The sequence below is a fragment of the Mustela nivalis genome (genome assembly GCF_964662115.1).
Source record: "Mustela nivalis genome assembly, chromosome: Y".
In the NCBI taxonomy this organism is placed as follows: domain Eukaryota; kingdom Metazoa; phylum Chordata; class Mammalia; order Carnivora; family Mustelidae; genus Mustela; species Mustela nivalis.
In genome coordinates, this window is record NC_139041.1 from 37104649 (window position 1) to 37131593 (window position 26945).

At 62.5% G+C, this 26945-nt stretch overlaps 1 protein-coding gene and 1 long non-coding RNA gene across 3 annotated transcripts; one reads left to right on the forward strand and one right to left on the reverse strand.

The window, feature by feature from the left end:
- Positions 1-506: 506 nt before the first annotated feature.
- Positions 507-14618, reverse strand: LOC309856850 (PI-PLC X domain-containing protein 1-like). 2 transcript variants are annotated; one of them, XM_082718517.1, is made up of 7 exons: positions 14506-14618; positions 11278-11421; positions 9936-10072; positions 6588-6716; positions 5694-5849; positions 4919-5102; positions 507-1961 (listed from the first exon to the last, which is right to left on the reverse strand). In XM_082718517.1, exons 2-7 carry the CDS (start codon positions 11399-11401, stop codon positions 1723-1725), a joined length of 969 nt encoding a protein of 322 aa, XP_082574643.1. In that variant the 5' UTR covers positions 11402-11421; positions 14506-14618; the 3' UTR covers positions 507-1722. The 2 variants fall into 2 exon arrangements, with proteins under 2 accessions (XP_082574643.1, XP_082574644.1); XM_082718518.1 differs by lacking the exon at positions 9936-10072.
- A 3255-nt stretch (positions 14619-17873) lies between these two features.
- LOC309856851 lies at positions 17874-21371 on the forward strand. Its single transcript, XR_014307367.1, has 3 exons — positions 17874-17898; positions 18053-18200; positions 21244-21371. It is a non-coding gene; the product is annotated as an uncharacterized lncRNA (long non-coding RNA).
- The last annotated feature ends 5574 nt before the right edge of the window (positions 21372-26945 follow it).

A 26945-nucleotide genomic window follows, 5' to 3' on the forward strand; every position in this document is an offset into this window, starting at 1 on the left:
TGCCGCCTGGGGTCGCCGGGGAAGCCCGGGCGCCGGCACAAGGCCCTGGGAAGGACGACAGGAGAGTGCACGGGGCAGGCTGTGCAGCCTGAGAACCGGTGGGCTCTCGGCGACAGGCCCCGTCCCGGGACGCTGGGCGGAGGGAAATCAGGCCGGCCTCGCCCCACGGCGGTGCCCAGAGCCGGAGCGTCCGGCGAGCAAGCTGGGCCAGGGCTGTGGCACCGTGTTCCCAGCCGCGTCCACTCAGCTCCCGTCCACACGTCCCCCTCTGGGGATCCGGCAATGCCGCCGACCCCGTCGTTGTGACGGAGCTCGTTGCGGGTCCCGGAGCCCGCAGGGAGGGCTGTCTGACCGCTCGAGCAGTGGCCGGCGTTTTAGCCAATAACGTCGGTTTGAATGAAGGCGCGCAGACCCCTTCTGTAGGGATCGCGGGTCGCAGGCTTCACAGACGGCCGCGGGAACGGCGCGGGCACGGGCACGGGCACGGGCACGGGGAAGCAGAGGACTCCTCTGACTCGCTTTATTGGGATTTCACTCGCGCGAAGCCCGTCCTGCGTCCAAGGAGCGAGCGAGTCGGTCCAGCCTGTGAGCTCCGGGCGCTCCCCATCGGAGCGACACATGAGCCATGGAAGACGGGGCGCTTCTCTCCGGGGGAAGGCACGTGCTCCCATGTCCGCCGTTCATCTGCGGGGACCCGCCAGCCCGGGCAGGGGCCGTCCCACCGCCGTCCACAAGGCCCCCAAACGCAGAGCCTCGGGACAGAGGAATGAGACAATCCAGGGAACGTCCCGGTCTCCGTGAGCGGTGGGAACAGACGGACCTTGAGAAAACATGGGATGGGGAGACGGAACGGTGACAAATGCCCAGCGTGGCTCTGGGAGACGGAACGGTGACAAATGCCCAGCGTGGCTCTGGGAGACGGAACAAGGACAGGCGCCCAAACCAGAGACGGGATCAGGAAGCTTCGGAGATGGTGCAGAGCAGCCTCCCAGCGGGGCTGACGCACTGGGCAGCGCGAGGGGCCTGGGGCTGCCGGCAGGAGGTCGGAGCAGCACAGACTGGCCGCTCCAGGGGCTGGTTGTGAGGACGAGGACGCCACGGCAGCCACCGGCCTGGGCACACCTGCCGGTCACACCCGCCTCCCCGTCTGGCCACAAAGGACGTGGCTACGAGAGGCCTCTGGGAAGGGGCAGGGAGTGTGTGCACGGCAGCCCTCGCCATCGGACGGCCCCTCACGGGCCTCCATTACCATCAGGGGAGCCGACGTGAAACCAGCCCCCAGGGCCCACGGCCCTCGGGGAGACACAGGCCGTGATGCCACGAGAATGAGAAGGAGCTTCTCCCCGTATCCGTGGTGTTCTCACTGAGATTCCGGCGCGCTCAGTCCTACCCAGCAGACACGGTGTGACAAGGTCTCACGCGCTGCTGGAAGCCCTGAGGACGTTCTGCTGCTGCCCTCGCGGCCCCAGGGGAAGGGACGCCCCACGGCGCCACGGCCCTGCCTGGGCTGCACCTCGAGCAGACCCCGGGTTCCGTCCGTCCTCTCCATTGCGAGCACACGGCACCGTGAGCCGTGACCAGGTTTCTTGAATCAGGCCAGGGAACGCCAACGACCTGGGAGGCCCGGGGCCACCCCGGGGACGCCCGGACGTCACGGGGAGGCAGGGAGCCCGCCCCGGGTCCACGCTGCCTGCCCACCGTCCGTGGGAGCTGCGGAAGGGGTCAGCATCGAAGCAGCTTCTCGTTGAGTCTTATGACGTCGCCCACGAACGCGTCCACCCCGATGAAGTCGCCCGCGATGATGTTGGTGCACTGAGCGCCCGGCCCCGGGCTCTGCTCCCGGACCCACGCACGGAGGCACGGCAGGCTGGGGAGCGTCATCTTCCTGAGGGACTCGGTCGGGTGCCCCAGGACGTACGCCAGGTTCTCCGTCAGGTTGATGCCCGCCACGAACAGCCCGCCTGAAACAGAAAGGAGAGAGGGGTTCGCGGGGCTGCGGACGCCCGCCTCACGCCCCGCCGGCGCCCGTTCCCTCCCACGGGTGCTCAGCAGAGCTGGAGAGTTCCAGCGGCAGAAGGACACACGTGTCCGTGTCAGTGCGGTGCTCCTGTCCCCCGAGTGCGCGGAAGCACCTCCCAGAGACGTCCACACCCGACCCCCACGTGGTGGGCGGAAGCACCTCCCAGAGGCATCCACGTCCCGACCCCCACGTGGTGGACCGAATAATGTCCCCAAAGGCGTCCTTGTCCCAACAACCTCTGTGGTGGATGGAGTAACATCTCAGAGCCGTCGGAGCCACGTGAGCCCTCAGAGCCGTGGGAACAGTTGGAGCCACGTGAGAGCTGGAGCCCCGTATGGGCTCGGAACCACGTGAGTGGCAGGAGCGTGGGAGGTCCTCGGAGGGCCGCAGCAGAGGCCCTGTACACCTTCCCTCTCACGTTGGCGTGGGGAGGCCCCCGCAGCTCAGCTCCGCGTCCCCGAGGCAAAGACAACTGTGGTCTCAGCAGTGGTCGTGTGATGCCCCCGCACTGCCCCCCACCAGCTACTTTCCTTCAACGTGGAGGGGAACGTCACAAGGTGCCGCGTTCGGTGCTGGAAGCAGAATGATCCGGCAGCGTGTGACACGTTCACGTGGCTGTGCAGCCGCCGCCGTCAGGTTCCAGAGCATTCTCATCCCCCAAAGGAGGCCCAGTTCTCGGTGCCGCGCACCCCAATGTGGTCGTGGCTTCCCGCCCCCACCACCGTGCTTCCGTGGTCCGTCCACACGGCACCACATGTCCTCTCCGTGCGGAATCTGTTCTGCCTGCGGAGGGACCGTCCGCACACCCTCGCGTGTACCAGGAATGCCGCGCTCATCCACCCAGAGCTTTTTAAGCACCGTGGGACTCGTACCCAGTGGGAGCCGAGGCCCAGCCAGGTTTGGGGCTATAACGGTGCCCCCAGTCGCACCCCCGTGGCATTGGAACCACACAGACCTCCACGGCAGGCGTCAAAGGGGCACCGCATGCCGGCGTCTGCTCCGTAACAACGGGCCACGGAGCACAGCAGGAAGCCAGTGGTCCCTGCCACGTCTGGGCGTAACACAAGCGGCCTTCCATGGAGAGGCGCACGGAGCCAGAAGCACGCGGCACGGCGTGGCACACGTGTCGCCCCAGCGAGTCTGTCTGCACTGGTGGCTCTGTCGGCTCCTAACACGGCCGTCGATGGAGTTGACTCAGGGACCCACTCCCTGCTGTGCCGACCGGGACCCACAACCACACTGCGTCACCGGCCACGGCTGCGCCACAGGACACGGAACAACACGGCCGGGACGCTCAGAGTCTCCCCTGGCACAGCCACACAGCCTTGACCACGGCTAGGAAAGAGTAAAGCCGTGGTCTCCACCATCAGGAAAAGGTCCCTCTCTTCAAGCCAGTGGGTGCCGCCCAGGCCAGGGGCCTCCGCCACAGCAGGAAGCGGGGCCGTGCTGCAGCGTGTTGGGCAGAAGCAGCCACACGAAGCCCTCAGACCACGGGGCCCAGTGGAAACACACGGCCCTGCGGGCTTTGCCACAAGAAGGAGTTCACACGAGCCCACGAGCCCTGCACCGGCCCGGTCTGAGCCAGAGGCGCCCTCGGACCCGCCGCCCAATGGGGCACGGTGGACGGAGTGTGCGAGGGGTGAGTGCCTGGGGTCCTCCGCCAGCAGCACGGGCGGCGTGCCATGCTGGCCGCCCAGGGGCGGTCCCCGCGGAGAGCCCTGTCCCCTCTGGGAGGGGGACTCCACGCAGCCATTGTACAAAGGAAGCACCAGACCCAACTGAGATGGGAAACCGCGCAAAGATAGGGACGGGGTGCAGTCGCAGAGACGGACAGACAGCTCAGGCAGGGGGAGGCAGAGAGGGCGGACGTGCCACGGCGGGTCGTGGGCGTTCCTCATGCCTCGTCCTCAGATAAAGCAACCACACCCCCGCTACGCAGGGCGGCGGAAGGGTCCACGGCCCACGCCCGTACCCCCAGCAAGCGCTCGCTGCACGGACAGTCAGCAGCCGCCAGCCACTCTGTCCCGGCTCTTTCGCACTCAACCATGCACAGCACGTCCGTGTGTGAGCACAGCACGCCGCACGCGGTGCGTGTCCGTCCCACGGCGCTGCGGGACGCCGGAGCCACAGCAGCACGGCGGAGCCCTCGGCAGCCTGTGGACACGACACGCACCTCGACATGGACACCACACGCGCGCACACGCGTGCACACACGTCACAAGGAAGTGTGTGCACGTCTCTGTGTGTGCACTTGTCCACTCCCACGTGCACACACTCGTCTGCACACACCCACACGTATATTCATGTGCACGCATCGCCATCTGCACACATACACGTGCGGACGCGTGTGCACACCCACACAGTGCATCCGTATTATGTGTGCGTCTGCATCCGTGTGCGTCCATGTGCACACACACGTCATGTGCCCACATGCGTGTGTGTGCATGTTGTGCTCATGTCTGGTCTGTGTGCGTACGTGCACATTTGCAGATGCCCACACACATGCACACGCCCACACACACTTGCACACACCCACACAGGTGCACACATGCACGTGGACCCAGATATGTGGGTCTGCATCTCTGTACGCATGCACACGTGCACACACTCACTTTGGCGTATCGACGTTACGCACACATCTGTGTCCATGCGCACACACAAGTGCACGCACAGATGCGTGAACACGCTCACAGGCACGAGTACCGTGTTATCCATTATCCGCCTCCGTGTGCATGCACACAGTTATACACGCATGCACACACCCACACGCGTGCATCCGTGTTATGCACACACACACAAGAGAGACGACGTCCAAACTTCTTTGCTGAGAGCCAGAAGCAAGCCAGTGTGTGACCTGCCTGCAGGCTGGGGTCCCGTGAGTGGACAGGACGTGCTCACCCGGGCGGCCGCAGCTCTTCATGCGCTCCAGGTAGCGGATGAGCTCCTGGGGTTTCACCTGGTCGCCCCACCAGTAGGGGATCCCAGGCCACAGCTCTGCGTGCCGGTTCACAACGCTATCCTCCTCGTAGGACAGAATGACCTGCTGGCCGCGTGACCACATCTGGTTCAGTGTCGGCATCTCCTAGAGGGGAGGGGGATGGCGCTGAGACACGCTGATGGTGGGGGACCCGGTTGTCAGAGAGACTGGCGCTGGGGGACCGGGATGTCAGCCAGTGGCGCTGGGGGGCCGGGGTGTCAGCCAGTGGCTCTGGGGGACCGGGGTGTCAGCCAGTGGCGCTGGGGGGCCGGGGTCTCAGCCAGTGGCGCTGGGGGACCGGGGTCTCAGCCAGTGGTGCTTGGGGACCCGGTTGTCAGAGAAACTGGCGCTGGGGGACCGGGACATCAGAGAGACAGTGGTTTTTGGGAACCGGGGTGTCAGAGAGCCAGTGGTGCTGGGGGACCGGGGCGTCTGAGCCAGTGGTGCTGGGGCATCCACGGAGCTGAGTGTGACCTGAGGTGCAAAGGAAGTGGCCCTCCTGTGCCCGGGCAGCGCAGGGGCCTCTGGCAAGCTGCTCTCTGCACGGGACGAGCGGGTCCTTCTCCTGTCAGGGCATCCCGAGGACCGGAGCCTCAGGCCGCAGCAGACTTCTCCCCGAACCACGCACAGCAGAACCAGCGGATAAGCCCACCCTTCCAAGCCCGGCCCAAGCCCGGCCCCAGGGGCCCTCCTCACCCCTCGCGGACACAGCATGTCCCCAAAGATGTTCCTGATGCAGGCGACCAGGTACTCGTGCAGGCCGTCCGTCATGCCCTCGAAGTCCCTGCAGGCCAGGATGACCACCTCCCGGGGGTGGCTCTCCAGCCACTCGGAGATCTCCGTGAGTGTGTCCTGCGCAGGGGACAGAGTGGCTGGTTCGCACCCTACCGAGAGGGGCTGGGGCGCTGGAGGACCCTGGAGGACGCTCCCGCGGGCCCGAGGGGCTTCTCCGGACAGAGCTCAGTGGACGAGGGAGCTGGGTACCGCACGGACGCAGACGTGCGGCCGACAGCCGGGCCACCGCCCCACTGCTCTGGGGCAGAAGAACACGCGTGGGTGTGCTTGTGCACGCGTGTGCATGTGTGTGACTGGTGTCTGTGTGCTCACTCGGGGGCACCGAGGTGTGACGTCTGCAAGCGCCGGGGACCCGCCGAGGCCAGCCAGTGGCCCGTGGAACGTGGTTCCCGATGGTGTCCCCTGACCGCACTCACACAGGGGGCTTGCCGCGCGGGGGGGACGGGCTGCCCCAAGCAGGGGTGACACCCGACGGCAAGACGTCCTACTTAGATGTGGTTGCGGCTGGAGGAGGTAGAAGACACCGCGAACCAAACGTGGGTGGACACGGGGCCCCACTTTGGCACACTCCCAGACGCACTAGAGGACCCAGGAGCCTGGGCGCAAGCTCAGAAAGGCGCCCGGCCACGAGTCCCGGAGGCCGGCTTTCTCCCACGTGCCAGGGTCACGGGTGGGCCCCGCGGCGGAAGCTGTCCTCGCCGAGCCCGCATACCTGCACCAGCGGCCTCATGTACGCCCCACCGAGCCCCCATACGTCTACCAGTGTCCTCGTGGACGCCCGGCGCGCCCCCGCACCTCCACCAGCGCCGTTGTGTACACCATGTGCACAAAGTGCAGGTTCTTCTCCGAGCCGTCCCGCATGTGTGCGATCCGCAGGTCCAGGTACCGCACGCCCGCGTCCAGCTGCTCCGTGACACCCAGCACCTGCAGACGAACAGCCGTGGTCACCGCCAGGGACTGCGTGGTTCCTGCCTCGGCCCACGGCCTGCATGGAGAGCTCAGAGTTGTGTTGGAGCAGCCCGGCCCGAGCCACGCCGTACGATATCCCGTCAGTAGGTGTTGGTGCTTGCCGGGGCTCGGGAAGCCACGGGCCCTGCCCTCGGGAACACGCTTTCCTGGAGACACTGGCCGCCGACAGCCACGAAGGGAGGCTGGCTTCCAGACGTCCCGCAGGGTCCTGCTTCCCTCCCTCCCCAGGCTGTCGTCAGGAAGGAAGCCTCTCCGGCCTCAGTAGCGCTGGGCTGGTTCCGTGAGCCCCAGCTGGTCGCTCAGGGTGGGGTGCGGCTCAGGCTGCACCGTGGCGGGGGGGATCCGCTACACTGGCCACGGTCCCACACCCCACCGACAGCACCAGGAGAGGCAAGAAGGAATCCGCAGACGGTCAAGGGAAGAAAAGGCTGTTCCCTTCCCGGCAACGTCATATGGGAAAAGGCACGAATTTCCACGGAAATAACATTTACGCCCTGGGTGGCCTTGCGGGGAACTTGCATTCCTCCTGCTAGTCCCCCCGGCTGACAGATCGGGAAACTGAGGTTGGGGAGACCACACAGAGGACCGTGTGCACACCGGACCCAGCCAGGTGGGACCCCACGCCGCAGCCGCGGGCCACCTTCGTGCGCAAGCGCCCTGGAGGGACACTTGGGGTGGGGCCTTGCTCCGAGACCCCGAGTTCTCAGGAGGCCCAGAGTCTGGGCAGGGGAATTCAGCCGTGCCGGCGACTCCCAGGGGACGGGCCAGTCCTCCCTCGGTGACCCCCGGGTCTCCCAGCCGCTGTGCCCAGGACTGTCATCCACTGCCTTCTCAGGGGACGTGCTGGCTGCAGGGAACTGAGGAAACAGACCGTTGTCTCCCCAAAATATCCCTTCACGCACTCGAGCTGTAGTTTGAGACAGTAACTCGGGGCTCCTTGTCGTAATGTTTGGGAAACAGCAAACTCTGGAGAGGACAGCAACGTGTCCCCCAATGTGTCGGGGGACACAACCAGCCAGCTACGGGGGGACAGAGGCCCCCAGGAGCACCGGGCAGCCCTCCTGCCTGTTTGCCCCTCCGTGTCGGTGCCCCAGAAGCTAAGTCATGCCCTTTCCCCCCTCCTGTCTTCCCGAGGATACTCTGCTCCATGGTCATGGCACGTTCTGTGCCAAACCACCCACTGTGTGCACACGTCCCAGCGTGGGGACGCAGCATGACAGGATCTACGGACCCCCCGTGTCTGCTGCCCGTGGGCAAGCGTGGCTGGTCATGTCCTGCATGGGACGGCCTGACGGATCCTGCCCTTTCAACAGCGTCTGGCCCGCAGCACACCGTAGACGTCCTCATAGCCCACCCCATAGTTGCTCCCCGGCACCGAGGGACTCCAGGACCGAGGAACTCCGGCACCAAGGGATCCCGGCACCGAGGGACCCTGGCACCATGGCCCCCAGCACCATGGGACCTGGGCCCCAGAGGGTCTCCCTGGTTGCAGTGAACCCGCTCTCCTGCCCACAGGGAGAAGGCCTCTCACCTCCATGGGGGAGGCACGAAGAACCCGTCAGGAATGTGGTTTCTCCGCATTCCAGACCCAGACCCACAGGCCGGAAGGGTTAACACTGCCTTGGGAGTGACGTTCCCGAGCCCAGCAATCGCACAGGTCAGAGCCTGGGGGGCGGGTCGGGGGGCCTGGAGCAGCAGAGCCTGGAACCAGAAAGCACAGAGCCCTGAGCCCCGCCCCAGGTGGCAGCGAGGCATGAGCTGCTCTTCGGGTGGGCGCCCCGCTCTGCGCTCTGCTGTCCCCACTGGGCGCCCCCGTCCGGCCGGCACCCCTCCCCCGCTTCCTGGCTAAGGCTCTGCTGGGGTCAGCCCCAAAGCCCGCTGCCTGTACCCCAAGAGGACAGACTGGGTCACCCTGATCTCCAGCACGCCCCCCCCACCACGAGGACACCCCAGGTCACCCTGACCTTCCTCTGCACCCCTCCCCCACGAGGAGACCCCTAGGAGACAAAGGCTGGACAGGGAGGGTGGAGCCAACCCTAAGTCAGGAGGACAGGCTGACCGAGGACAGGACACCTCTCCTGCCCGTCCCCGACACCCCTCCTGCCCGTCCCTGACATCCCTCCTGCCCGTCCCTGCACACCCCTGCCCGTCCCTGCACACCCCTCATGCCCGTCCCTGCACACCCCTCCCTGCCCGTCCCAGCACACCCCTCCCTGCCCGTCCCTGCACACCCCTCCCAGCCCTCCCCTGCACACCCCTCCTGCCTGTCCCTGCACACCCCTCCCTGCCCTTCCCTGCACACCCCTCCCCGCCCTTCCCTGCACACCCCTCCCCGCCCGTCCCTGCACACCCCTCCCCGCCCGTCCCTGCACACCCCTCCTGCCCGTCCCTGCACACCCCTCCCCGCCTGTCCCTGCACACCCCTCCCTGCCTTTTCCTGCACACCCGTCCCCGCCCGTCCCTACACACCCTCCCCGCCCGTCCCTGCACACCCCTCCCCGCCCGTCCCTGCACACCCCTCCCCGCCCTTCCCTGCACACCCCTCCCCGCCCGTCCCTGCACACCCCTCCCCGCCCTTCCCTGCACACCCCTCCCCGCCCGTCCCTGCACACCCCTCCCCGCCCGTCCCTGCACACCCCTCCCCGCCCGTCCCTGCACACCCCTCCCTTCCTTTCCCTGCACACCCGTCCCTGCCCGTCCCTACACACCCTCCTGCCCGTCCCAGCACACCCCTCCCTGCCTTTTCCTGCACAACCCTCCCTGCCCGTCCCTGCCTGTCCCCGCACACCCCTCCCTGCCTGTCCCCGGCATTCCCTACAGAAACTGGTCGTGGCCATCCTGTGTGACCCTTTTCACAGGTGAGCAAATTTCCAAAGAGACCTCGGGACACCCGCACAGCTCGGGGGTGTTTCCCAGGACTGAGGGCTCTTCACGATCACCTGAAGGCAGAAGATGCAGGCCCCAGTCTCCGCAGGGACGGCCTGCCTCCCGCCCCACCCAGCTCCCAAACTGCAGACACCCCCCCAGTCTTGACCACTGGGCTGTGGGGGTCCTGCGGGTTGTGCCTGTCTGCAGGGTGGGTGCGGGGTCTGATTTCCACTGCACTCCCCCTCTCACAGGGGTCAGGGCACCTCGCTGCCGGGAGCACGCGGGTCAGCCCGTGCTGACCAGTACCTGGGTGGTGGACCACCGGAGCACCACGGGGCGGGTGACGCAGGGCAGGACCTTGCCCAGCAGCTGCAGCAGCCGGGACTGGGCCTGGGAGATGGGCGACGTCTTGTTCAGGCAGTAGGTCATGGTGTCGTGGCTTCCTGCAAGCAGACACAGGGGACGTTGCACGGTGGCCTCCTGGGCTGTGTGCTCCGAGGGCACGTGGGGAACACAGCGTCAGGCGTGACCGGTCGTCGCCGCCAAAGACGCACGCCCACCAGACGGCTGCAGAGTGCGTGGGGGGTCATCCAGAACCGAGGGGCCTCGATCCAGGGGCAGGGGTCCTGATACGAAACCGAGGTGCGGAAACGGACGCACAGGATGGGCGCCGGGACCCCCAGGCACCTCCCTGGTGGGGGCACCCCAGACATCACCATGGGGACAGCCCTGTGCAAAGCGGGCCGTCTCCCCACAGAGCCCGGGAGGGGCTCCTGGCTCCCGGAGGTGTCCACACCAAAAAGAGTTTAAGGTTTCCCAGAAACCTCTGTAAAGCAGAGTAAGAACGGGGGACTTTTTCTACGAGGTGCTAATGGACGTGTGTCATTTAGGAACGAGCTCTGGAAAGAAATCAACCCAGCACAGCCGGTCCGACGCGCTGCTGGAGACCGACTCGACAACGGATCGCAGTCCCGTGTTCAGAGACGGATGTGATCAGACCAGCTTCAGTGTCCGTAAGCAGGCGTCCTGACCAGGGGACGCACGGGTCCAGCCGGCACGCGGCTAGCAGCGCAGATCAGGCCAGATTCCCGTGTCCTGAGTCCCGCCCACGGTATCCCTGGATGTTGGCAGATTTTCGTGCACAATAAAGCACAGAGTTCTGTGGGGACACGTGGACACGATCCCCAGTGGAAAAGTTACGAGGAACACAGGACTGGAAACGATGGGATGTCCCCAAGCAGGGTTAACTCACATCCCAAACACATCCCAAGACGCGTCTGTCCAAATGCCCACACGGTGGGCAGAACGTGATCCTCCAAGCGTTGTGTGCATGCGTGTGCAGGTCCATGCACACATCTCTACCTGTACCGTGTGTGTGTGCACGGCTGCTTGTGTTGTGTGCATGTGTGTGCAGGTCCATGCACACATCTCTACCTGTACCGTATGTGCACACCTGCCTGTCTTGTGTGCATGTGTGTGCAAGTTCCCGCACACCCCTGTACCTGTACCGTGTGCGAGTGTGTGCACCGCATGAGCACAGTGTCGGCCAATACTGCGTACATCCGCGTACGTGCTCGCTGCGGTCTCCCCACCCCCGAGCCCCATCCCGTGGCGGCAGCTTCCCCGCTGGGGACGTGGAGGCCCTCACCTGGGATGGACAGCTGGTGGAGGGGCACGTCCCAGAGTACGGGGCACAGCGCCGACATCCAGTCCGCATTTGTGGTGCACGGCAGGCTCTGGAAGCTGCCGGAAGTGCTCACCTGTCCGCCCATCAGAGTCCACCCCGTGCCACCTGAGGAAGGAAATGAAATTTTGCAGAGGTCAACCGAGGGGACCCACCTTCGGGCACTGGGAAGGGGCTCACACAGCAGCCTGCAGAGCCCACGCAGTTTCCATCCTGCGGTTGCTGGCGTCCGAGGGCCCAGGTGAGCACCAACTCCCCCGCTCTCACCCCTCTGCTGGAGTGCTGGGCTCTGGTACAAGGAAGCCAGCGCACTCCATTGCAGGCACCAGGGAGACGCCCTGGGCTAGGGGATGCTAGCGGGTCTCACGGGTCCTTAACCTACAGCCCCGCACTGCCTTCCAGCGTCTGCAGGCTGGTGCCCAGCACACACGGGCATGATCTCCGCTCACCGTCAGCAGGTCGGTGGGCGTGGGTTCGCAACGGCACAGGAAAGGGAGCCCCAAGGTCGTGTCCACAGTGCTCCGTGGGCCAGTGGGCAAGACCTCGCCCCTGGTCCACATGTGCCCGTCCACCATAGCCCGGCCTCCTGACCTGCCACCTCCACACAGACGGTCCACCCTCGGGGACAGAGCCTTGCCCCCAAGCCCTGAGGTCACATGTACTGGTGTCCCTGCAGGAGCCTGTCCTGGGCTGAGCTGTGTCCCCACCACCAGATGCCCACCTGGCCGCCCTCGTGTCCTCTCCCTGGGTCACGGGCTGGGTTCTGAGCAGGGGCGCGTGAGGCGCGAGACCCGGGCCCACAGGGACCACGCAGTGTGCTGGCCACCACGCGGGCTTTCCCGACCCACCGTCTGCGAGGGACGAGTTCCTTGTGGTCTGCATGTGGCCCTTCCTCTGGCCAAGTCTCCCACTGTCGGAGCTCTGCCGGCACAGCGGGGTTGGGGGCGTCGGAACTGGCCTCCCAGAAATGACCCGCTTTGCCATAGGGACGACTTTGAGCTGAAGGAGATTGTGAAGAAGCCAAGACAAGAAAAACGCCCTGCCCTCTCCTCTCTGCCTGAACGCGGCATAACCTTCTTTCCTGAAGCCATCCCTGCTCTGCCCCTGCACCAGGAAAGGGAGGAATGTTCTCTCCGGGAAGGTCTGCATGACAAGCCTCAGTAAGGAACACTTACCTCCCCGGCGTGTCCCCCAAACATGTGCCTTCTCATAATTGACTGTCGCCATGACGCCGACCCCTTTTCCTCTGGTTGTTGCCTCCCCCCGAACGTGTCACCCGTTGTTGAAATGGCAGGTTAGCCCGTAAGTCTCTCTCCCTGAATCTACGTCTTGTCCGTGAAAGCCTCTGTACATGTACAGAATCAACCTTTTCTCCTGCCCATCTGTTTTTTGTCATTTTATTTTGTATTTTATTTTATTTTACTTTTTGGACAAGCTCTATGCCCAGCACGGGGCTCGAACTCTCAACCCTAAATTCAAGAGAGGTATGCTCCACCCACGGAGCCAGCTAGGCACTCCCGTCTTTCACCATCTTAGCTTGCAGGTCTCAGTCACAGAACCTAAGAGTGTAGGAAAAATTTCTTCCTGGTCTAGAATGCCTCTAGTACAGCAAAAGCCAACACCGCTGGTTCTACCTCATTCTGTCTCGGCAGCAACAAAGATGGGTCCTCTACCTCGTCCATAAGAGGGTCTTTTACATACTCTACTGGCTCCCCTGCCATCCATCTTCACTTGTGGCCTATTCCAGAACTCTCTCAGCTCTCACTTGGTGTCAACAGTGTCCCTGCAGGTGTGAGTGTGGGACCCCAGACTGGGGCGGGAGGCTGACATTCACGCAGCTGGCATCCAGGCGGTCAGGGGCTGGGCTGTGCCGTACACACACCCCCCCAGGAACCATTCCTTGACATGCCATCCAGGCACGGATAGGCCACCACCTGCCCGGCACCCACGCAGGTGTCTGGAATGAAGGCGGATCAGGAATTGTGTAACCCCATCCTCAGGATTCTGTAAGTGTGTGTTGGCGAACCTCACTGGGGCGTGTGGCCAGCCTGGATGGGGACACACAGCGCCCGCATCCTTGTTAGGAGAACAGAGGCCGGGGCCTGGCCTCTCCCAGCTGCTGCCCCAGGGGCCTCCTCAAACCCAGCTGAAGCAGTGACAGGAGCCCAGCCCCATCCCGTGGCCCCGGACAGGGGGCTCCGGTGAACCCTGGCATCTCCCAGGGACTCATCATTTTGCCTCCAAGGACAATGACTCCCTGAGCTTCAGACAGACAGAAGGGGGACAGAACACCCCCCGCCCCCCAGAATGTGCTCTTTGGGCATGAGGGATGTCCCCAGCGAGGAGCACCACAGAGAAACTCCAGAACAAGGCACACGGTCCCCCGCGCAGAGGCGGTTCCCACGCAGACAGGAAGTGTCCCGCCGTCCCACACCTGGGAGAGGCCCTCGAGGTACCTGCACCCCATGGTGTCCTCACCGAGCCGACCACCCCCCGGATGAGCAAGAGTTGGACCACCCCCCGGATGAGCAAGGCTAACCTTAGGCGAGCCCTGGGGGAGGGGCTGGGAGCGGGTCTGCAGAGCCCAGGACCCCGGCGGGGAGTTACCAGAGTGTGCCGGGAGGCGGCCCAGCTCATTCTCGGGGTGCCGGGTGCCGGTGACAGGTGACAGGGTGAGGCTCAGGAAATAGCTCTCCGGTGAGTAAACAGACGAACACGTGGCCGGCAAAGCGCCTGACTCCCTGGGCCTCCTCCTCCTCACCAGGCTCCCCCAGGCTCCTACTCCAGCCGTCCTCTCTCATCTGCCTGTCCGGAGGTCCTGCCCCAGCACCTAGGACCTGGCTGTGACCCCCGGGGCCAACAAGTCCTTCCCCTGCCCGGCAGCTAGGTCGGTGCCCAGGGCACCTGCCACCCTCAGGACCCTGGGGCCGCAGCCGGGGTGGGGGTGTCCAGGCTGCACTCTGACCCCAGCCGGCTCCCTCCACCCGCCGGGCAGGGACACCAAGCCTGGAGTGGACACTCTGGTGGCGGGTCCGGCTGCCCGTCTAGCCGGGTCGGGAGGAAGCAACAGCTTCAGCGCAGGACCGTCCGGACTCCCTGTCCCCTGGCCCCCCACCGGCGCCCCTGGCTGGGACCACCGGTCAGCCTGCTGTCCCCACCGCGGACCCCTGCGCTCAACCAGGAGGCACTCACCGCCGCGGCAGTCGCTCCCCCAGAGCTCCCGGCAGAGGCTCCCTCTTCTTGCCGCAGACACTCCAGCACTTCCTAAAACGCTCTCCGCCTGTCATTGGCTGCCCTGAACACCGCCCCCGGGGGAGGAGGAGGAAGAGCAGCAGCCAAGGCCTGCCAGACACTCAGTTCCTGCTGCTGGGGGGGGGGGGTGCGTGGGCAGTGCGGGGTGCAGGCAGGGACAGCAGCCTACCACCCCCAAGTCCAGACCAGGGATCCCCAAGTTCAGAGCATTGACCTCCCACGTTCAGAACAGGACACCCCCAGTCCAGAGCAGAGACTCCCAGTCCAGAGCAGAGACCCCCTGTCCAGAGCAGAGACCCCCCGTCCAGAGCAGAGACCCCCAGTCCAGAGCAGAGACCCCCAGTTCAGAGCAGAGACCCCCAGTTCAGAGCAGAGACCCCCAGTCCAGAGCAGAGACCCCCCGTCCAGAGCAGAGACCCCCAGTCCAGAGCAGAGACCCCCCGTCCAGAGCAGAGACCCCCAAGTCCAGACCAGGGATCCCCAAGTTCAGAGCAGAGACCCCCAAGTTCAGAACAGGACACCCGCAAGTGCAGACCAGGGGCCATCAAGTGCAGAGCAGGACCTGTACGTGGACAGCACTGCCCCAGGGTCCACCGGTCTTCACATCCCCAGGCTGCAGGGACCAGACCCTCACAGAGGACAGGAGGGCATTCTGAGGGCATTCCAAGTGTGACTGTGGGGTCAGTGGATGGGGCATGGGGACAGAAAGACCTTGAGTGTGACCAGGGGACACAGCAGTCAGGGGACAAGGCACCGGGGTGGTCAGCAGCCAGGATAGGGAACGGAGGACATCCTGAGAGCCTGGCTGTGCTCTGGCTGTCGTCTGGACTCTGGGGCCAGAGCAAACAAGACTTTCATCAGAGCCCGGATTGCCTAACACCCCTGGATGCCGGCGCCTCTGATCTCTGAGCACACTGGCCGGCAAAGTGACCCTGTCCTGTACTGAAGTGTCCGGTCATCTGGCCTGAGTGGCCCTTGTCCCAGCCCCGGTCAGGAGACTCAGGGCACGTGCACACCTGCAGACTGGCCCATTCAGATGCTGACCCTAGGTGACTGGGAACCCAGTAGAGGGGACCGTACTCCTGTCTCTGCACCCCTCCCCCAGCCCCGTCTGCTCAGCAAATGTGCCTCGGGAAGTCTGCCGGAGACTGGCTGGGACTGGAGGGGACACGGGACCATAGGAGCACAGGACTAACCCTGGGGACCATCAAAGCACAGGACTAACCCCTGGGGCCAATCGGAGGACAGGACTAACCCTGGGGACCATCACAGCACAGGACTAACCCTGGGGACCATCGGAGCACAGGAGTAACCGTGGGGCCCGGGGCTCAGGGGGCAGGCTCAGCCCAGGGTGTGGGTGCAGCTCCCCGAGGTACCTCCTTCCACCCGGAGCCTGTGCCTGGGGCCAGGGGTCCTGGGGATTGCCCTGAGCAGCCGCACAGCTCCCTCCCGTCTCTGCCCTGCTCTCCTCTCCCCTGCTCTCCCCCCCCTTCTCCCTCCCCCTCCCCTCCGCCCTCTCCTCCTGTCTTCCCCCTCTTCCCCCTCCTCTGACTCTGCTCCTCCTGCCTCCCTCCGTGGAGACCCAGTGCCCTGCCCTCAGCCCCCTCCTGGGCCCCCAGGCTCCCCTGCACAGCCCAGGACCCCACACAGACCCCATCAAATGGGGCTCTGGGCTCCCGAGCTCAGGGGGCCTTGACAGTGACCTCACCTGGGCTGCCTGTGGACCAGACCCTCCCTCCCTTCGGCCTCAACTGCCCGTCCTGCCTCAGGTGGGACCGCTCCCCCGGAACCTGTGCAGGGCAGGCCCCCCAGTGCACTGGCTTGGAGGTCGCTGCAAAGGCTGAGCTAAAGCAGGGACTGGCCTGCCTCACGGGGTGGGGGTGGGGGCGTGCAGTCCCAGGGGCTGTGACGTGGACAGGGGGGAGGAGGAGCAGGGGCACGCTGTGGACAAGGACACCCAGCCTCGCTGGCTCTGCGGCAGGAGGACGGGCCGTGAGCTGAGGGATGCGGGGCTCTGGGAGCTGGACAGGCCGGAGAGTCCAGGGCCCTTGGAGCTGGACAGGCCGGAGAGTCCTCAGGGACCTGCCCACACCCGGTTAGGCTCCACCACGGCACACTCGCAGCCTCCAGGGGTGGGGGTGTCCAGAACAAGCAAGTGCGGCCTGTGGAAACAGCTGACTCCCCTGCACCCCCCACCTCCGTCCACCAGGCCCTGCTCCTGGCCGCTTCCTCCAAGCAGTCCTCCAGGCTGCACTGAGGCCAGAAGCCCTAAGGCTTCATCCCTACAGGGTCTCAAGGTCTCGACCCCCTGACCCTCTGACGCCCCATGAGGGGGGTCTCGTCCTGCTGACCCCGTCACGCCCCATGGGGGGTCTCCTTGCGGACCTTCACACCCTGTTCGGGACAGAAGCTACTGCTGTCTCATGCCCACCTCTGGGAGCCGGCACAGGGTCCACACACTCGCCGCAGGCCTCCTGCGCCAGGGCAGTGAGCGTGACTGGGGGGAAGACCCACTTGTCCCCGATGTCACCTGTGACGGGAAGGGACACGGGTGTTTCCCGAGCCCAGGACCCTGCGTGGCCTTTCTAGACAATCCTCCTGTGGGGTCCTTCTGTGTAGCGGTTGGTTGGGTGTTTAAGGCAAGCCTTGGGGACAGTCCCCATGCTGGGCACCACCCCTGTCTCCCCAAAGCACACCCGCTCACTCCCGGTCGCACCCCTGTCCTCCCCAATGGCGAGCTCACAGCACATCCCTTGTCGCACAGACCTGCTGGGCTAGACGCCTGCTGTGTGCCCGGGGCCCTGGGCCTGCCCCCTCACTGGGCACCACCTCCTCCCGGTTCCTCCGAAACCTGCAGGGCTCAGGGCCTCACCCCTGCTACAGCCCAGCCCCGAGGCGTGACTCCTGGAGAGTCCCGTTGACGTTCCACGCACTGACACGCCGCACGGGTCCCCGTGACAGGGAAATCACGGGCAGAACCGGACGGGCTCAGGGTGTCCGGGGGGCAGGTTCTGGACAACCGTACATGGCGTCCTCCTCACACAGGGTCACCTCGAACACACTGACCAGGTACAGCTGCGGGTCCACATGGGCTGGCTCCTGCCCTGAACCCCACTGTGGCTGTCCCTGCACCTGGGTCCACCCCACTGTGGACGTAGCTTCATCTGGCTTCCTCCAAACCGCACTGTGGCTGTCCCTGCACCCAGGCCCCGTCCCCCTCGGAAATGGCCGTGGGAAGCCCTCATCTCTGTCCACGTCTCGGAAGGGATAAAGAACACGGGACCGGCCCCTTCTGCTCTCTGCCACGCAGGCCTCTGGGACCTCCGCTCTGAGGTGAACCCGTTTCTCTCTGCGTTTGCTCCTCAGGAAATCCTGACTTTCATTTTCCTTAAAATGTGCCTCGTTCAGGACGCGTTTGAACAAAGCGGCGGAGGGGCTCATGTGACTTGTCGGTTTGTTCTAACACATAATGTACCGCTTGTTCCAGGGGTACAAGCGGTGATTCATCGGGCTCACAGCATCCACAGCGCTCAGCACAGCGCACCCGCCCAGCGTCCACCCCCAGCGTCCACCCCGACCCTGCACCCGCCTCCAGCAGCCCTCAGTGTGTCTCCCGAGTTCAGGAGCCTCTCGTGGTATGTCTCCCGTTTCCCCCGCGAGCCTCTGCCTTGTTGCTCAGGTTCCTGGTATCTGTGACGTGACACGGTACGTGCGTGGCTGCGACTGACGAGGAAGACCCTCCGGTCCACCCGGTCCTGCAGACGGCAGGCGCCTGGGACTTCGGCTCACGGGTCCCAGGAATCCCGCCACACCTGAGCCTGCATCGTGGACCCAGCGTCCCAGTGTTCTCGGGCGGGACCCCGACCGCCCACCGTGCCGCAGGATGCAGCGTGGTCCCCCGTGGGCCCCAGGCTTCGCTCGCCACCGCCCGCAGGAGGGACGCAAAGACGAGAGACAGGGACAGGAGCCTCGGGCTCGGGGCCGCACAGAGTTGGCGCCTGGGCAGGAGGGAGCCCACCTGGCTTGGATGCGTGCGCAGGGGCTTGGAACTCTGAAGGGGCACAGGAGGGGGACCCCTGGGGGTCCTTTCGAAGGCAGAGCTGAGAACACCTCCGGGGCACGGTGCGGGTGCATGGTCACCCCTCCCCCACAAACACCCCCTCCCTCAGCACCTGGGCTTGTCAGGTCGGAGGCACAGTTTGAAGGCAGCTGAGTCCCTAGCATGACCCCATCACATCACCCACATCCCGTGACATCACCCTTGGCCCCATGACCCCTGCCCTGTAAAATCGCCCTCAGCGCTGTGACCCTCAGCCCCCAGCACTGGGACCCCCACCCTCTGACCTCGCCCTGGGACAGCACCCTTAGTCCTGCGACCCCCATCCTGTGACGTCTCCCCAGGACCCCACCCCGCGACATCCCCTTCACCCCGTGACCCTCTGTCCCCAGTGCCCGGACCCCGGCTGCTCTGGGATATAGACCGGCGTGCGGGTAAGGGAGCAGGTAACAGGTCTTGGGGTTAAAACGATCGTCGTGGACACAAGACTCGTCTGGGGCACCAGGTCCCCGGGGTCTTTCCTCTTCGGGGGCTTTTCCTGACCCCCACGCGTTTTCTACCCAGAACACGGGATGCAGGTCCAAGGGGCCCGACGTGGGAACGCTGTCAGCTACTTCTACGCTGTTCCAGGGAGTCCGCTCTTGTCCGAATTCCTCAGGTAGCAGCTTCCAAAGCTGTGTCCTGGGAAGTCAGCCGCACAGCGCAGGGGCCGCACGCGCAGGGCCGCGGGGGTTCCCGGAATCTCCTTCCTGTGTGGCCTCCATCATGACCTTCCCACGCGGACGGACGCTGATGCCCTGTCCTCCCCCCACTGCTCTGGGGGGGCCTGTCCCTCCCGAGTCCTCCTGTGACCTCCCCTTCCCTGGGGTGTGTCTTCTGTCTTCTCCCTCACTGCCCTCCAGGGCTCTGTCCTCTGTGTGGTCCCCTGCCGTCCCCTCCCCTCTGGAGTCTGTCCTCTCCCCTCCTCTGCAGGGCTCTGTCCTCTGTGTGGTCCCGTGTCGGCACCCCCATTTGTGCCCTCTGCCCCGTTCGCCGGGGGTCTGTCCTGTGTCTTGTCCCCCGAGCTCTGGAGTCTGTCCCCTTCCCTTTCCGCACTCTCCGGGGTCTGTCCTCTCTGTGTCTTGTCCCCAGAGTCTGTCCCCGTCCCTTTCCGCACTCTCTGGGGTCTGTCCTCTCTGTGTCTTGTCCCCCAAGCTCTGGAGTCTGTCCCCCATCCCTTGTCTGCGTCTCGCTCTCTGGCTGCGGTCATGATCCCGGGGTCCTGGGATCGAGTCCCAGTCCGCAGCGCGGTCTGCGTCTCGCTCTCTGCTCCCCGCCTCTGCGCTTTCTCACTCGCTCCCTCTCTCAGATGGATAAACCAGCTTGAAAACAAACAAAGTTCATGCCCGTTTGAGGACGTAGGGGACAGTCTGTGCACACTTCCCAGAGTCTGCGGAGCAACGTTGTCACTGTCCTGGATGCCTGTCCAGGTCGTGTCACAGGCCCTGGGGGCTCTCCGCCCTCCTCGGTGCAGAGCCAGCCTCACCGGGCCCCAGGTGTCCCATCCAAGTCCCATGGGTGTGTGCGCCACACCGCATCCGTGCCGCATCTCCGTCTCCGCACTATGAGGACCACCGCCCCCGCGTCTGTCCCTCTCCGTGTCTCTCTCCGTCTCTCCGTCACACGCACACACTCATCCATGCTCACACAACTGCGGGAGCAGAGCGGGACCCCACACCCCATTCCCCCACTGCGGACTCCTGCTCCTGGGCAGAGATCGTCAGCCCCGGATGCGACCCCAGTCTGCAGGGCTCGGGGTGTCCCCCTGGGATCTCTCCGACACAACCTGTGATCCAGACGCAGAGCCCAGGGACTGTGACAGGGTGAGGGAATGGAAGGCTTTGGAGAAAAGCGATAAAAAGCCCCGTAGGGCAGAAAGTCCCCCAGCCTGCGCTCCTGGGAAACCACGGTGATCCATGGAATCCCCCGACCTCTGCGTTCCAGAAAGCGGCTTTATTCTAGGCTGAAAGAATGCTGGAGTTGGAGACCTGAGGACCTCAGACTATGACCTCACTAGGTCACGGGGTCTGCATAGAGCCCATTAGGCTGGGCCCTAATCCAGCAGGACCGGCTTCCCTATAAGGAAGGGGAATTTGAACACAGACCCCCACGCATCCAGGACAACGTCTTGTGAAGGTTGCTGTGAAGTTTTCAGAAGCCACACAACTTCCAGAAGCCGGGAGAGATGCCTAGAACTGATCCTTTGAAGAGGACCCAAAAAGCTGCCACCCCAAACTTCCCTTTGTGAAGGTTCCCCCTCTTCTGCCCTGGGCCAGGAGAAGGGCAGTGACCCTTATCACTGCAGAGGGACCACCAGCACTGAGAAGACACTGCACAGACGGACCTGACTAACATAACCTGTATCGGCCATTAGTTCCCTCACTGTGTCTCTAGTCACGTCCCCACAATTCATCTGTTCGTGAAGCCCAAACCCTCTTCTTCGTTAAAAGGAGGTGTAAACCCCTGAGTGTAACGACATCTTTGAGCCTCACTTCTCGTCTCTGGAGGCCTCTGCATGTCCGTATGCATACACAAGATGTTTTGTTTCCTTTTAATCTCTCATTTTTTACTTTAATTCACAGGCCTCACCGACAGAACATAAGAGGGTAGAAGAAAAACCTTTCCTCTCCAACACTTCCATAGAGCCTTCGGAGAGGGTGAAGCCCTGCGAAGCCGTGATGTGGGACTTCTGGCCCCCAGAACCCCCAGACAATAAAGACATTTCTGATGTGTAAGCCACGGGGTGTAGTCCTTTGTTCTGGATCCTCAGGGAAGTCACCCCAGCTTCCTGCCGTGAGCCGCTGTCCTCCTGAGACTCACATAAGACTCGTAAAGTCCCTGTCCCCTTGGACAATGCTGACAGGCCCCCGGCTCCCTCCTTTGCCTCATCAGTGGCCAGCTCAGCTGCCACTGTGGGGATCCAGGGCTTGGTCGTCACGCAGAGCACCACCAGGCTTCTGGACTTGCGCTGGCTTCCGTCTGAGCCTGCAGATGACCGTCTTGGGGGACCCCCCGAGAGCTGGCCATGGACAAGGACAGAGGCTTCCTGGGCAGCGGTGGCCCAAGCCACCCTCTCATCACACCCAGTCCCCTGGGCCGTTGGGTCCTGACGCTGGAGAGGCCTGCAGACTGCTGGTCACCGTGTGCAGCCTCTCTCATCGATCCTGTGTGTGCTGAATGCATGTTCCCATTTCAGGTGAGTTTATAACATCGTGCATTCAGATATCCGAGAGCTCACGGCACTGCTCTTTGCCTGTGCGGAGGACCACAGGAGGACAGTGGGACGGCCACTCACCCGGATCACGACTCGGGCTCCGTCCGGCTGTGCTGTCATGCTTGCACGTGTGTGACGGTCAGAGCTTAATCAGCGCTGCGAACCATCGTCCCTACAAAGCTCGGTGGCCTCCAGCCCTGCCGTCCCACCACCTGCTCGTCCTCCCCGGCCAGCACTGCTGGTTGCCTGCCTTCTGCCTGGGGTGGCTCGTCTGCCCTAGGTGCATGTGCCTGTCGGTTCCCCATGGCTGCTCTACGAATTACCCCAAGCTGGGGCCCTCAAAATTCACTCCGGCACATGGTGGAGGCCAGAAGCATAACGTGAGGGTGTCCGCAGGGCTGGGTTCTTCTAGGAGCTGCAGGGGCGCGTCCATCCAGGACCCCTCCAGGTCTTTAGCCTGGGGATCCGGGGATCTGTCCCCCAGTGTGTACATGCTCCACGCATCTGACTTCATCACCCCGTGGGCTCTTCCTCTTCTGCCGCCTGCTCCGCATGTCTCTCGTGAAGGACCCGTCACTGGATTTAGGACCACTCTGATCCAGGACGGTCTCATCTCAGATCCTTCCCTGAATCACGTCTGCAGAGACCATTTTCCAGCTGAGATCCGAGCACAGCTTCCAGGGATGATGAGGGGTGCACGTCCTTGGTGGGGGAAGTGGGGGGAGAGTCACTATTAAACTCACTTCCACACCTAAAAGCCGTGTGGTTTGACTTTTACTTTTTGTAACTGGTAAACAGTTTTATGCTGCATGTAATCTTCTGGGACTTACTTTCCCCCTGGAATGTGACATTTGCAAGAGTCGCCCACGTTCTGAGGATGCTGCCGTGCTCTCAGTCTGAGTGGGTCCGTCGGAAGGGAACCCCGCCTTGCGAAAGCCTGCGGGTCTCCACTTCGTCGGAAGGGAACCCCGCCTTGCAAAATCCTGCGGGTCTCCACTTCGTCGGAAGGGAACCCCGTCTTGCGAAAGCCCTGTGGGTCTCCACGTCCCTGTTCTCCATTCTTCCCTTCCCTTTTCCTCTACTTTACCTTTTTGTTTTATAATTACTACACTTCCTTTCTAGGAGCAGTTTCAGGTTTACGGACACATGGAGCAGAAAATCCAGAGTTCCCATGACCTCTCCAACCACCACCCCCTTCCCAGTTCCCCTGATTATGAACATCTGGCTCTGGGCGGTGTGTTTGTGACCAGCGAGGAGCTACAGTGTTATTCATGGGACGGAGTCCAGTGCTGCGAGCGTCTGTGGGTTCAGACAGGTTGACAAGGTCCACACTCGGCCTGCCCAGGACCGTGCAGAGCAGGGTCACCATCCCAGGTCCCCTGGGCTCACCTGGCCCCATCTCTGCAGCTCGGGCCCTTTCTTGGTCTCCCTATGTCCACTTTGGGAAGCGGGTCATCTAGTTGGGACCATGCCCCTAACCCTAACCCTACGCCTCCCAGACTTGTGTCTTTCTATTCTCTTCGTATTTGAAATTATATTTTCATTCCTCATCACTCAGAGAATGTTAGAAGTTTTCTTTTCCTGGCAGTGAAACTGTTAGGCAACATGTTTTTATGCCTAAATCTTTGACTGAGCACGTCCGCATCTCCATGCTCATAGTTACCTTTGTTACAGCCGTGAAGCTCCGACGGTTACCCTTTTTCCTGAATTATATGACTCCTGGCAACTCACCCACACAGTAGGTGTTTAAATATCCCACACGCAATTTACAGCAGACAATAAAAATGCATCTGAGCCGCATCTTTTAATACGTTGAGCACAACTGCCCTTCCTCCCCACAGGTACTGAAGGTGACCGTGACTTATTGCCAGGAATAGAGAAGATTTAGGGGCACCTGGCGGGGTCCGTGCATGCAGCGTGCAACTCGATCTCGGCAATGTGAGCTCAGACCCCAGGTGGGGGGACAGATGTCTTAAATTAAGAAACACATTTTTTATTTTTTTTTTAAGATTTTATTTATTTATTTGACAGAGAGAAATCACAAGTAGACGGAGAGGCAGACAGAGAGAGAGGAGGAAGCAGGCCCCCTGCTGAGCAGAGAGCCCGACACGGGACTCGATCCCAGGACCCTGAGATCATGACCTGAGCCGAAGGCAGCGGCTTAACCCACTGAGCCACCCAGGCGCCCAGGAAACACATTTTTTAAAAACTTAAAAAAAAGATTCATGAGGTTCATTCTTAGTCTCCACGCTTCGGTATGCACAGAGACAGAGGTTTGGCCACAAACTGTCCGTCGGTTTCAATTCCTTCCTCATGATGGCCCAAGGATTACACAGAAGGGCTGGTCAATCCGGCAGTGGACTGTTGGAAACGCTTCTTTGGGTCATGTGGAAGGGAAATCACAGCACAGGCTCCCCAGGGTGCGTGGGTCACTCCTGACACGGTTTCCTCTCGCGGGGCCCGGGAAGCGGGCCAGAGGGGTTCTGCAGCGCGTAGCCATTGAGCAATGACTGACCTGTGGCATCCACTCTTTGACTCGGAAATCCTTTTTTTAAAAATTTATTTTTATTTTTATTTTTAAGTAATTTCTATACCAAACGCAGGGTTCAAACCCGACCCCGAGATCAAGGTTCGCCCGCTCCACCAGCGGAGCCAGCCAGACGGCCCTGGAAATTCTAGTTTAACCCGATGGACAGCAAAGCCTCAGCAACGCCGGGGTACGGTCCTGCTCATTCCTCCTGGGCCTGTGTGGTATTCTATTTCAGGAAAAGCTCCCGCTCGTAGGATCTTCCGATCTCCGTGTCTGGGTCTTTCCGCTTACGCAGTATTGTTAGTGTGTCCCTCCCTCCCGGCCCCACCAACCAGCCCCGTCGGGTCCCGATCAGCTTTCACTGCAAGAGAAATGTGTGTTTGCGTCATTCTGACAATACCGAGAGAGCCAAGCTAAAGGGCGCCTCCCGGACCCAACCCCGCCGAGACCCAAACGACACGGAGGGACACCAACACCGGCTCCTTGAAAAACAAGACGCATCAAAATAATTCTGGAATGTGCAGGGATGTGCTACCGCCCGGAACGCGAGTTGTTCTCCTGGCTTCACGAGGGCGTCATTCACATGCGATAAAACGCGCACGGAAACCGTAGGTTGGGGTAAGTTCTGAAATGTGTGCGCACGCTGAGACTCTTACCAGGATCCAGATCAGGACGGACCTTTCCTCCCCGGGGTCCCTCCGGCCCCGCCCTCTCGCGCCAGCCGACAGCTCCACCTCTGCTTCCTGCCCACACACGTTCCCGCACGTCTTCTAAGGACGTATGCCTGCCTGTGTGTGTCCCACGCTTGGGCTTTCGGTGTTTGGGATACGTTGATGAGAAGATCATAAATAAACTTTAGTGATTTTGTCACAGTCAGACTTGAATCCAAGAGAGCGTGAGGTGGGGAACAGAGCCGACCACCAACAGGACCGTATTTACAGAAAAACTGGCAGACACTGTGTTCGGAGACACGGCATCAAGACTTACAGCTTCTGCGAGGACCAGCCGGACAGCGGGAGTGGCCTTTACGGCAGGTGTAAACCCAAGACGCTGTGCTCTGCAGAAGCCCGTCGGTCAGGATGGAGTCCCAGCACGTTCCCCATGAGGTCCACGGGCTGCCCGGCCCGTCCTGACTTTCAGGACCGAGACTCCTTCCTTCCTGCCACGTAAAGACGCAGGACTTCGCAGAGACACCGGGGATGCGCTGCCCTCACCAGCTCCCGCTGGGACACAGGGACTCTCGCTCGGCCTCACAGGAGCATAGACCTCTGTCCTGGGTCCCACCTAGGGCCACTTCATGATGCCCCATGCATGCCCCTGCTCCCCGTTTAACAGAAACATCTCCAGGCTGCGGACGGCAGCAAACTTCTTCTTAGGGCCTGAGTTGTGTCCCCTCCAGTCCACTCCTTCCAATCCTTACCCCAGACCCCAGGAAGTGATCATATGTGGACATGCGGTCTTTCAAGAGATAATTTAGTTTCAGTAGACAGTTGGGTAGCCATACCCCACACGACTGCTGTCCTTGGAAGGAGATGAGGACACAGACCCATGCAGAGGGACAACCACGTGAGGTCACAAGGAGAAGATGCGGTCTGCAGGCCCAGGAGCGAGGTCTCCAGAGGAACCTGCCTTGACCCCGCCTGGATCTCCGACTCCCAGCCTCAGCCCTGCCTGGATCTCCGACTCCCAGCCTCAGCCCCGCCTGGATCTCCGACTCCCAGCCTCCAGACTGGAAGAGGAACACCTCCATCTGCGCCCTTCAGTCTGGGGCGCCTTGATAAGGCAGCCCTAGATGAATAAGACATCGTGCATTTATGGGATCTCGTGGGTTTCATGTCCATAGGAAAAGGGGCTGCATAAGGGGTTTGCTCTAGAAATGGGCTCCCAGGCAGACTAATTTCAGGAGCACCCGTGGTTCACGGGTCCTGCACAGGGATTCCCTCCAAACCACTGTCCTCTCCTGCACCCTTGAGAGACGACTTGTGAGTCCCAGTCTGGAGACCTTCGGCCCCAGCTGCGTCCTCCGTACGTGGGATTGCAGATTTCTGGTCGACACAGAAGTTGGGTGTTCTGTGCCTGCTCCACGGGGGTGCCTTGGGCTGCCAGGCGTCTCGCAGGGAGGGACAGGGATCTGTGTCCTGCCCGCCTTTCGCCGGGGAGAGCAGCACACAATTCTGAGCCAACAGTCTAACTTTGATCTACGTATAAACACAGATGATCTCTGAATGACCATAAGAGGGACTGAATTTTGCAGGAAGACACCTACAATGGGATTCTAAGAAAGATCGTTCTCATTTTTATTCCGAATCTTACCGAGAATGTTTCAGCGTTTCGGAAAAACGTACCTTCAGTGGCAGAGTGGCTCAGCGTTTGAATTGAAAATAAACGCACCAGGACTGCTGTAACCATAGTGATTCAGATTTCAGATAGACACGCCTCACTTGAAAAATATTAAATTTAAAGGTTGAACCAAGGAGAATGTTATCCCTTTTCTTAAATTTGAATTTAAGCATCTGATTACTTTTACAGGTTTTGTGATG

Excerpts from the sequence above, each read along its gene's own strand:
- LOC309856850 (XM_082718517.1), bottom strand. The coding sequence starts at position 11,401 with ATGGGCGGACAGGTGAGCACTTCCGGCAGCTTCCAGAGCCTGCCGTGC. Across the intron at positions 6,717-9,935 it reads TCCGGTGGTCCACCACCCAG|GTGCTGGGTGTCACGGAGCA; the intron begins GTACTGGTCAGC and ends GTTCGTCTGCAG. Across the intron at positions 5,103-5,693 it reads ACATGCTGTGTCCGCGAGGG|GAGATGCCGACACTGAACCA; the intron begins GTGAGGAGGGCC and ends CCTCCCCTCTAG.